The sequence below is a fragment of the Phoenix dactylifera genome, chromosome 17, assembly GCF_051530095.1.
Source record: "Phoenix dactylifera cultivar Ajwa chromosome 17, Ajwa_hap1_PhDact_Kaust_v1.1, whole genome shotgun sequence".
Lineage (NCBI taxonomy): Eukaryota > Viridiplantae > Streptophyta > Magnoliopsida > Arecales > Arecaceae > Phoenix > Phoenix dactylifera.
In genome coordinates this window covers 7,457,211-7,469,711 of record NC_143206.1, presented here as the reverse complement: position 1 = coordinate 7,469,711, position 12,501 = coordinate 7,457,211, and the positions used below count along the sequence as shown (strand labels likewise).

At 39.3% G+C, this 12,501-nt stretch overlaps 1 protein-coding gene across 1 annotated transcript; it reads right to left on the bottom strand.

Annotated features, from left to right (window-relative positions):
* Positions 1 to 8,701: 8,701 nt before the first annotated feature.
* On the bottom strand, positions 8,702 to 11,637 carry LOC103721037 (gibberellin receptor GID1C-like). Its single transcript, XM_088713393.2, has 2 exons — positions 11,075 to 11,637; positions 8,702 to 10,484 (listed from the first exon to the last, which is right to left on the bottom strand). Exons 1-2 carry the CDS (start codon positions 11,111 to 11,113, stop codon positions 9,486 to 9,488), a joined length of 1,038 nt encoding a protein of 345 aa, XP_088569519.2. The 5' UTR covers positions 11,114 to 11,637; the 3' UTR covers positions 8,702 to 9,485.
* Between the last annotated feature and the right edge of the window lie 864 nt (positions 11,638 to 12,501).

The following is a 12,501-nucleotide window of genomic DNA, read 5'->3' as shown; positions in this document are numbered from 1 at the left end:
TCAAATGGGTAGAAAAGGAACAATATCAATTCTATTAGTACGATAACATATATAATAGCATATATAAATTAAAAATCTATCATGATGGCTTGGGTCCATGCCCCCACAACTTATCACGGGTGGAGCGCATTCCTTATCCCCCAGACCCCCACCACCCAACGCTCTCCTATTCTCTTTCTCACTCTCTCTCCTATCTCTCACCATCCCACTCTCACATACAGACGCTCTCTCTCTTACAATCACTTTATTTCTTTCACTTCTCATCATCCCTTTGCCGTGCAGAGGAAGTACCACTCGAGAGTTTGAGTTAAGATACCCCTCTTCCACTAGGCTTCGTATTGAGGTGTTGGAGAAGATTTTGTTCGAGAAGGGTTATTATTTTGATCTGCCACCATTCTATATGGCGTAGAGTTAGCTACTGGACACACAGGTATACACGCGTTTTTTTAGCATCAACCATCAGAAACTCATGCAAGTTAAATGATGGAAGAAGATTGTTGAGATTTTGGAATCTAAATTTGAGAATACCTTTATATTGACAGAACATGTTGCCACTGAGAACTGGCTCGTCCTAGAAATCAAACATGGGACGTGATGATGCTGGAGAACTCAACGATCGGCCGCTCCAGTCGGGCTCGATGAGAACCTATGGAGGACAGCCACCATCGGGGTTCCGATTGGATGACCATGCTTCGACCTGAAACAGCACAAACGAAAAAGTTCTTTTGCTGGAGTGTATCTGATCATTAGATTCTGATGGAGGACCCTCGAATGTCTACATCAGAAAAATGTCCAAGAAACAGAAGGAGGTTCTCTCGCAATCCGTCAAGATATCTGAGCAGTTACCTTTAAAGTTTTCCAAGATATATGATTGCATAGGTGAAGGAGTATGCGTACCACCGCAACATTAGAGCACGTGGGCCGACTAGGAATGACTAGTCTCTAGATGGCCCAGATAACCAGGCACCAGCATCTAGCACGCGGATAACGTCCTACCCATCACATCAGCAAGATTTCGGTGATCGCCTGGGTTCTCGACTAGAATGCTGCCAACCATATGGAGCTCTTAAGATGCGAACCCGATTACGCGGCTCTAGGCCTGCTAGGTGCCAGCTCCTGACCAGCTACACGCTGGCGTCATAGCTAATTCTGATTAGACAGTCCTTCTGGTGAGCTATGGTCGGCCTTGATGCACATCAGCTCCTATCAGTTGGTTCTACGTTGACCGCCGATTTAGGATCGATGAAATAGGAGAATCAGCTGTACTTGTTTAAAATTACAATCTGAAGTATGCTAATTATTTTGTTTAAAATTAAAATCTGAAGGTATACAATATAGTTACATGTTTGTCATTATGAAGAAAGTAGAATTGAAGACAATTCCACAATGTTACATCGAGAAATGGTGGAGCAAAAATGTAATGAATGGCTTTCCATCAGATAAGAAGGATCCCATGCATTGTCAGCGTAAAGCACTCTTTAAGGTATCATGAATCGGTTATCTTTGATACTCGAGTATTTTATCCAGCTTCTCAATCCTTGAAAGTTTCTGCAGGCCCATGCAAATATACGTCGGTCTATACCGGCATAGACCAACATGACATATATATGTAATATCAATATTTTGTTTGTTTTTAGATGAAAAAAACCTTGCATGGATTGAAATTGTGGAGGTCTATTTTTTCTTCATTTTCTGATCAAAAAATTGGATAAATCCACTTGATTTTATTGTTTAAGGCTACCAATTAAGTGCTGAAAATTTTATTTCAATTCATCTTACATTCATTGATTAATAAAAGCTTTTAGAGTTCCAACAGCAAACACTAGAGCTTTTGCTGATGCTTGAATTTTAGGATGAAATTTAGTAACATTAAACACTTCCTAAAAAATGATAGGAAACATGTCCTTACAAATTTTTGCATGAATCCTAACCACTAGATCCTTTAAATCATTCTCTTCCCTTCCTACAAAATCTTAGCAGTTGAGACCTAAAGAAAAATAAAAAGCACATATTAAATCCTATCCCTTGAACCTAGATATGTCATTAATCCCTTTCTAATGGGATTAAGCTAACTTTTACATTTAGGGCTATCATATCCCTCATTCAATCATAGTCCTTGAACCATCCTCTCTCTCTACAAATACTTGGTATTCTCTCTAAAGTGAAAGATAAATAGCAAAATCAGAAAGTCTAGGAAAGACTCTACCAAAATTTCTTTTAAAATTTTTTGGATTTTATTGCATCCCTGTACCTTCTTATACCTTGATCCATCCCCAACAAACTTTGATCCTTACACTTATATAGCTTCCTGCAACAAAGAAAGAAGAAGGAACAACAATAAGAGCTTCAGGTGCCATATCCCTCTCTTCTATTTTCTTTTGCCATCTTGCATCATTTTTTGAAGCAAAACTCGATGTATTAGAGATAGGAAACCTTTTTCACCTTAGGGCCACCTCAAAGGAAGGGTGGTGAGATGTATCTATGGGCCCTTCCTTATCGTTAATCTAAATCTAGATTCATTGCCTTGTTTCTCCATAGGTTTTTTGGCTACAAGGTCTACCCAAACCTATGAGATCGCTCATACTCCTCCTCCATGCGAACTTACCTCGCTCCACCACTGCAGGCAGGAGCGGCTCAATGTATTTGTGGGTCTAAGGCGAACTCACTAGAAATGACCTTTTTTTCTTTTCATTTTGTCTTTGAGGTCTTCTCTGCAGTAAGCCGACCTAAGGCGAACTCACTAAGAAGGGCCTTTTTTTTTCCTATTTTGTCTTTGAGGACTTCCCTGCGGTGAGCCTTCTTTAGGCCGGGACCTTGGCGACCGCTTCAATCACCTAAGGATTGGGCCAGTCCTGATTGCAGGCCGCCATTCTACCATCGTAGCTACGCTCGTCGCCACTTGTCACCTCACGTCCACGGCATCACCACCACTCACGTCCACGTCGCTGCTTCTCCACTTCCATCGGCCACCGCATTACCATCACGATCCATCGAACCTTGGCTAAACATCCACTACGGCCTCCAACACTTTGAGCTTCCACCATCACATCTTCTATCTCTGTTGTGAAATCCACCACCTGGGCCATCCAACTAGCAGAAGAGCTTGGGGCTCAACCTGCCACCAAGGAAAGAAGAGGAAGAAGAAGGGGGGAGGGAAGACAGAAGCAGGGAGAAAGAGGAGAGGGAAAAGAGTGGAGGTTGGTCCCTGGCCAGAATGGGCCTACAAGCCCAAAAGGTGGGTGGTGGCAGCGAAAAGCTGGGGTTAGCGTTTTTGGAGAAGTTGAAAAGATCAAAGTCTATCTAAAAGATTTTTAAGAGCCAAAAAAATCTACAACCACTTAAAATGGATATATTTACGTTCATACATACATGTATATGTGGCCTCTCTAAATTTTTTTATTCCTTTATTAGCTCTCATACTAGTATTTATGCTACTAAATTGATTGGCATTTTCTGATCTTAAAACTCGTTTGGTTCACAGGAAAAGAAGAAAAAAAGTATGGTCAACATAAAAACAAAAAAAATATTTTTTGTTTGGTTGGAGTTTCCAAAAGAGAGAGATGAGAAAGTAGGCATTTCTATAGAAATAAGATTCCTATGTTTCATGGTAAAGAAACACCCATGAGAGAGGAAAAACTACTTTCCCATCGGTTGGAAATTGAGATTTTTGGTTTTTTTTTTAAAAGTATTTTTAAGCCATCAAAACCCATTGGTAAGGTCTTTTCTTTTATTAAGAATATAATAGGTATTTTATACAACTTTCTTAAGAAAGTAAATACTCGACCAAACATAAGCCACTTTGGAATGTGCTATTTTTTCATGATCAACCTAACATACCAAAATCATTTTCTTAGGCATCATATTCTTATGAATCTTCTCAGAAAAAATATTTCAGTGAGAAAAAATTCTCTTCGCAAATCAAACAAATCCTTAATAGCAGGCTAGTTACATTCCTAACTAGAGATATATAACCATATCCATATGTGTTTGATGTCCATTTCCTTGTTGAGGATCCTTAAGAGGACCTACAGGAATTGTACCCCCATTAGATAAGCTGTTTGGACATCATTGGTACTACAGTTTATGTTGTATTCTGTTGCAATTCGTTCTGTAATAAGCTATGTGAGTACAAACTGCTAACATTTAGACAGGTGAAATGTCAAACAGGAATGATGAGTGTCATGATGATCTATTTTAATGTGATTAGTCGCGAGGGATCATTTGCTTTAAGCCTATTGTTAATTCCTACATAGCTTCATTTTACAATTTAACTATGTTCTTATGTTGAGCATGGAAGGTCCTTGTAATAGCAGCTGATGGGACTCTAGAAGATATAATCTAAGAATATTAAGTTGCGAGTGGATAATTGCAGGGCTTGATCACTTAATTTCCAAGCTGATGCCGATAAGTAAATGCCAACTCTCTATATTATCTCCATGGTTTCAAGGATTATACAACGATTCAAATCATGAATGTGGGGGTATAGTAGTCAATAATAAGAAAACTTTTTCTTTAATTAAACACCGACAATAAACACATACTCCAACTTTGTCCAATATATGGATACAACAATCATCAACCGAGTAAGAAGATGATCTATAAGGAATCGTGTGGGCATGTGTTCAATCTTACACTGGTTATTCGTTGGGTAGATCTTAAGTATTTATACAGAATTAAGGAACCCAAATAATACCTTTCGGCTAGTCATTTTGATTGAGGTCCTGAGTTGTTGCTAATAGTATCAGACGAATCTGGCTCATAACCTATGTGGACTATGGGACACTGTATCAGAGATCCATTGAGGCTGACTACGGATCGACCGTGGTGCATATGATTAGATTTGAATGGATTTTAACCCTTAACCTGATAAGAACATCAGAGCTTCAAGAGAAGTATGTGAGGAACCGTGCAGACGTGTATTTAGTCCCACATCGATTATTCACTGAATAGATCTTAGATACTTATACAGAATTAATAAATTTAAATAATATCTTCTGGCTAGCTATTTTGGATGAGATCTTGGATTGTTATAATCGATTCTTACAAAATTATTACAAAAAATTGCACTATTTTTTTTCTTTAGTCTTTCTTTTTGGTCTATCATGTCCCATTCTCTAGCATACACAGAAGTGGTGCTACTTTCCAAAGGAAGAAGAAGTGATGCTCCACTTGCAATCTTTGAATAGTATATTGCAGCATCCGGACACCCCATTGAGCAAACAACTATGGCTTTTACCCCCCCAAAAAAAACAATGGCCTAACGAAATTTTTAAGGTCAAAAATCAGAGCTTAGGTTCCACTTGTTCATTAATAAGGCTCGACGTCTTGATTATTCCTATTCTAGCATTTTAATCTACAAATATAAAAATCAAAAAAAGATGTACAATATTCTAATTAATTAAGACTATGAAACTGTGGTCGCTAGTGTTTTTATCTTCAGTCTTTCCTGTTGGCCTATTATATCCCATGTTCTGTAGCCTATAAGTTGCTACCAATTTGGATGCTCCTCATGCTATCATCATATAATATATTAAACCATCCATACATCTATTGACCAACCAAGTGTTGCTCAAAGAATCTTTTTTGTAAAAAAATGAAATCGGTTTAGCTTCTTCTCGGTTTATTAAATGAAGTGTTTGATGATGTACTAGAAGAATGAAAACAAAAGGTGAAGTCTTTGATATCTTCGAGTCTCCTTGGAGTTCTATCTACAGAAATAACAATCAAGTTAGGTGATATAAATTATCCCTGTTTATTAAGACTATGAGACTCTGATTAACTTCGTTTTATCATTAATCTTTTTTTTTGGTCTATTACGTCCCATCTTCTCAGTATACTACAGTATTCTGTCAATTTTTCTAGTAGAAGTTTGGATATTCTGCATGCTATCAATGTATGAAATTTCGATACGTCTAGATATCCCGAGTCTACATTTGGTTTGCAAGAAGTGGGATGTGTGAGGCCCAATAGTCCTACATCGGAAAGATTCGTTCTAGAGCCTGGGCATATGAGGCGGGTGTCTCCAAATCCTATAGACGCGTTTTGAGTGGAAAACAAAGCTAGGGAGAGGTGAAGGACGCTTGCGTGAAGCTCCGGAACCGGACAATATCTGACAGGGGAGCCCCGTGTTTTTCCCCTCATGTAGCCCCCACGTGGGCACTGGGTGCTTCACGTGCTCCGCGCAGGCGGGGGCGTGACATTTGGTATCAAAGCCGAGGACGGCTCTTGTCCGATGGTGGGAAGGGTGTGAGGCCCAATAGTCCTACATCGGAAAGACTCGTTTTAGAGCCTGGGCATATGATGCGAGTGTCTCCAAATCCTGCAGACGCGTTTTGGGTGGAAAACAAAATCGGGAAGGGGTAAAGGATGCTTGCGCGAAGCCCCAGAATCGGACAATATCTGACAGGGGAGCCAGATATTGTCTATCCCATCTTTGATAACTCATTTAGACTAAGGAAGATTGATTCCAATGTAGTCCCCTAATCGAAATCGGCAATTGATGTGAGGAAAGATCTCTTAGCTGGAATAGATTCAAAGAGATCATCGAGTAGATTATGTGCTGGAATATTATTATGTTAATATAACATTGATATAATAATACAACATATAATTACATGTTTATCAGATTTCTAGTATTTCCTAAAGAATACCTGCACTTATAAAATATCAAATAGAACCAATCATTCCGGATGATCTCATTCCTAATCTCTTTTTATGACAATCAAACATAGAGTAAAGGTTTAAACAAACATATATGATAGTTTCTAGACTACTTATGAATCAAAAATCATATGATTTAGAGATCTTTAATCACCAAGTAGTTAAAAAATATATATTATTTCATATTATTTAAAATGACCAATCTTTTACCACTTGAAGGATAGGTTAAAATTTTTTAGAACATATGATTTTTGATATACAAGCAATTTAGAGATAATAGATTACATCTAGTAGCTCAGATCATCGATACAAATCCAGACATGGTGTAACTCTCTCTCTCTCTCTCTCTCTCTCTCTCTCTCTCTCTATATATATATATATATATATATATATATATATATATTAAAGAGAGAGTAGGGGGTTAATAACCATTTGTATTGACATCTTGTTGCATTGCTCTTCTATCGTCTCTGATACTACTAGAGAGGTGCACTTGATGAGGACAAATGGATGTGGGTGAGTTAAAAAAATAAGCTTAGATTGAGCAAAATAGTAGTAAAAGTAGAAAACGAATCCACATTAATATGGGAATTTTACATGAATGCCAAAGTATAATTTATGCATCACTTTTTATGTCAGTGCTTATGCAAAGATGTCACACTAAATGGTTGATCAGTTGATACGTTCGATGTCCTTACCAGGTAAATGAGGATGCTGTCTTGTTGGTGATATACTCTAAATATAAAGTGACAAAAAGGACTAGGTATGAGGAGATTAGCTGAGGTTGCCTAATCAGCCCGCCTGACTGTGGAAACAACATAACAAGCCCCAAGCAAAGGACAGGGCATTGCCTTATGCCTTGTCTTGTTATAAAGCAAGCCTTTTTATTGTATATCCAAACCATAGAGAGAGAGGAGGAGGCACTGAACCTTTTCTATTCTAAAGCATGGATGGCCAGCTAACCATTTGTCAAGAAAAGGTCCGAGAAATCAAACAAATGGCAGGGCTTCCAAGTCCCCATCACGCCTAGCTGTGGATGGCATCTAATGCATTGACAAGAACACTATAATAAATTCCAAAGGGCTGGTGGATTTTGTGAGAACTCGTGGCATATATTTAGTCCCACATTAGTTATTTGCTGGATAAATTTTTGGTACTTATACAGGATTAAGAAATCCAAATAATACTTTCCGATTAGTTTTTTGAGTGAAGTTCTGATTGTGACAAATGGTATTAAAACGAACTCGGCCTATAGCCAAAATGAACTAGAGAGCACTGCAACACGGATTCATGAAGACTGACCACGAACCGATCGTAGTGCTTGTGATAAATTTGAAGAAATTTGAACCCTTAACGTGATGATCTGTGCAGACGTATATTTAGATCTATATCATTAGTCGCTAGGTAGATAATACTTTTCGGCTAGTCCAGGCCGGTGTGTTTTGACAAAAGCTCCTCCGCTCAAGCTGCTAAGAAGTAGACCAACTGAAATCCAAATGCTCCCGTTGGAAACTATAAAAGGAAAAAAAAGGGAGAATTTCGTTGGATGTGACAACTTCTGGTTCTTCTTCCTTTCCGGTCACTGTTAACTGTTTTGTTAATTCTTTCATGGTTAACTTTTATCATGAACTATAGCCAAATCCAAACCAAATCTATCCATCTAAAACAAGACCTCGAACAGACGGCTTGCTTGAGGTTTGCAGATGCGCCTATTACACACACAAAAATGAGACTAATTTCCCATAGAGCTTACCTTATAACATACCAGTTCATCTACATATCAAAATGGAAAACATCCCATACTCCAGCATCATCTTAAACCAACGACCAATGCATTGAAGCTGCAACCCAACCCATGCACACACAAAATACAAAAAAAAAAGAAAAAGAAAAAGAAAATGGACGTTGATGCTGCAAGCACCAGTAGCACAATGGACTTCTAAACCAGCAGAACCACAAATTAGAACAAAAAAATGTAATGGGTTAATCAAAAAATGAGACAGAGAACACAATCATACCAATAAATAGGAATTCGATACCATGGATAAGTCCACAAAGTTTCATTTCCATGATCAGTATATTGAAGACAATGTCAACATTGACAAGAAAAATTAGGCATCTTTATATTACTAGAATCCTAGAGGGTATAACATATATAATTCGCAATAACTTCATGGAGTGTTCACCATGTTTCTGTAATTAATACTTTACAACATTAGCTAGCTACCCAATTCATTCTCACCAAACTTTAACCAGATTCAGGATCAGCTCCAGCTTCCTAAACTTCATGCGTGGTATCGAACAGATACCGCTGCCGCGGAGACGGTCAGCCAGAGGAAGACAATCCCGTGATTCTTCCTCGGACCAAAGACCTATCGTTTCCGGACCATCTTCCAACCTCACCATATTTGTAGAATTGGATCAGGAACCACTGAAGACTGTAAGTATAAAACTCAAAAGTAGCACTTCTTTCACAAACCAAGTGTGATTCAGAATTCAGACAACAGTTTTGTGAGCTTCTCCTCATCATCAAATGCAAGCAACTCTTGTCCACCCACAAAACCAAAATCAAACCAAACAGCTCCTAGCAAAAACCATGACTTCTTTGGATTCATGCGCATGCCTTAGAAACAGGACCAAAATCATTACCCACAGTAAGAAAGCAGCAGAAGCAGCAGCAGAGATAGCATGAGTCTCATAAGCAGCACTGCATCACCACCCATCGTACTTCATAGAACTAAAGAATCCCTGAGCAATAAAAGTCAAGCTTCTTATATATATAGATCGATGCATTTGTGGGTAAGGTATGAAGAGCTTTGTATTTACTAACAGTTAGAACTGACAAAGTTTTTTATCTCCTCCATTGCTTCGTGGAAATGGTCTGTGTTAGGCAAGAAGTAGAACCCAACAGTGGCCTGATCGCGATAGACAAGCTTCACATCATGGCCAGCCTTCTTGAGCCCTTCAGCATAAGCCAGCTGCCAATCCTGGGTAAGATCCAGCCCTCCCACTATCACAAGGCTTTTTGTGAATGGAAGCTCTTCGAGCTTCATTCCATTGGGACCAAATGGGTTGCAAGCAGCGTGGTCTCTATCCGCCCCCTCAGGGAGGAATGCTTTCCAATACCAGTCCCTGTCCTGAACCGTGACAAAGTACTTCCCATCCAATCTCTTCTCCGTCTCGGTTCGCCGGTTTCCACCAAACATGGGGTTAAGGAGAATGTTTCCACAGACATCAATTCCTGACTCAGCAGCCCTCGCAGCAACATGGTGCGCGATGTTCCCACCAGAGCTATCCCCCGAGAGGAAAACCCGGAGCTTGGCATCCTTACCGCTGTGGAGCCAAGGCTTGGTGGAGGCCCATTTGAGGGCAGTCCATCCATCATCATAGGCACAGGGGTACCGGTGCTCCGGTGATCGGCGGTAGTTTACAGATATGACAACTGCATTGCAGAGTGAGACAAAGCGGCGGCAGAGTGAATCATAGATGGCAGTATCGAAGGATGAATGGGCGAAGCTGCCACCATGGAAGAAGATCATCACAGGGAAAGGGTCGGGGGATGGCGGGGATTGGAGGTCAGCATAAAGGGATGGTCTGGGGGAGTCAGAGGGGGCAGCTCGGTAGATACGGACAAGAAGGTTGGTTGGGGGATCGATAAGGAGATCGAAGGAGAGTACACCATTGGCAGGGAAGACATTGGCAGGGACCCTGCGGTCGAGGAATTCAGCAAGGTGGCGGTTGAAGGTGCCGTCGGGGCGGCGGAGCATGTTGTAGGCCAGCTTGAAGTTGGATATGAGGACCCATGTGTTGAGGGGAACCGCCATCTGTAAGCACAAAGAGTGAAAACCCCAAAACAAGAAAGAGATTAGGAGGCCTTGGGGTTACTTCTTAATTCTTCTATCTATAAAGGAATTGAAGGAGAATATCGTATGGAATCAAAATTCAAACTTTTATCTCTAATACTTTGGAATTTAAGAAAGACATAAAGACAACATCGAGTTTGAAAGGGTTTTCTGTCTTTGTTTCTGTTTCTTGTCTTCTTTTTTCCTTCTATGGAGGGAACGGGAAAGAATGTAGATAAAGATTTAAATTTTCTCGGTTAGGTGACAATCCATGAGAAATTGCGGGCTTCCTTTTCATTGTATGATTAGATGCTTGACAATTAAGAAAACAATCAAAAAAGAAGAAGCAGAAACCCTAGACGGCAAAACAATACAAACCCCGATTATTATGAGATCAATTGGGTTACAAAGATTCACAATAAACACCGTAAATCATAGCAAATCTCAAAACCAGAAGATCTGAAGTTTCGCTAAGAAGCATCCCACAAAATCCAAAAACACAAAAAGATCGAATTTTTAGCTTCAATTTCGCAACAAGAAAGGGAATAAGTTCAGGGAGAGAGAGTCCATACCTTGGATTCGTTAGCGTTAACCTCGTTGCTTCCAGCCATGGCGAAATAATACTCAAATAGAGCTAGAAGAGGAGGAATAAAGAGGAGAAGAGCCGCAAAAATCAAAGAAAGCTGTCTCCTTTCTCATGACATGGGCTCTAGAGATAGAAATCCCAGCACATCTCTCTCTATCTCAGCTGAAATCCTCTTCTTCATCTAATCCCCTTCGCTTCCTTCGATCTCCAGGACAAATCTCGCGCAAAGGAGTGGCTTTTAAGGATCTTAGCACGGAGGGAAAGAGAGAGGAACTCAGGGGAAGCGAGCGAGAAAGAGAGATAAAAGACGATGGCAGGGAGACATGGAAGAGGGGCATAGAAGTAGGATAAGAAGAAGAAGAGGAAGAAGGGGGAGAGGAGCACGCGAGGCAAGAGGCCACGGGGAGGAGGAGAGGAGTCAAATGCAAACCGACAGAGAAATTGGGTAGAGAGAGAGAGAAGGAACGGGGGGGGAGACGAAGGAGACGACAAAACGGGCGGCACAAAGATAACCCGGGGGTGGGATCCACCCACCCTTCTTCTCCCCGTGGTTTAGTGTCTCAATCAATCTCTCTTTAATTTTGTGGTTTATGCACGCAGACACTGAAAACTTATCTATTTACATGTAGATCCCTATAATCTTCAAGATTTCAATCATAAAAATAATTTATCCCTGCCTAGATTCTATAATAATAGAAGCCTCTTTTCAACTTGTGAAGTAGTATAAACTGTAAAAATGAGCATGGAGCTCTTCTATGAAATAGTATATATTATAGGTTAATTACTAAAGAAAGATGAAAATAGTTTATTTTTTTTTCTCATGAATAACATTACTTGAGCGGGTTTGTTTATTGCCTTCTTGTTTATTGTCTAATACTTTCTTTACGTATCTTCCTCTTGTTTAATAGTAAACACGACTACATGCTTTCTTGGTCCACGTCCTTATTATATGGCAAAATGGAGTGCAAGTTGTTAAAGTTTAAGATGACTTTACATTGAACAAATATTAAGAATTATATCTTTAGTATATGTTTTTAATTATAAGGATAAATTTGGATCAACGCAAGTGGTTATTTGAACTATTATTATGATATACAAAAATAACATGTATGGACAAATATATTGAAATTAACGGATTTATATGCAAGTTTTTTTATTTTTTGGTTTAATAATAAAAGAAAGTTAAACTCTTCAATATAAATCCCATGAAAAGCTTATCTATAGTATGTAACTTGCTTATCTTTTGATGCTTACATACAAGACCTAAAATGCTTCTCTACTATTAGAAACTCCCATTTAGAAGATTTCATGAAAGAAAATGGTATCAATATTCTTCTTTAATAGCTATGTCTTTTTACAAATGATAGGATTTGCTTGTTGCCAGCTCTATATAGGTATTGATAATTCCTATGT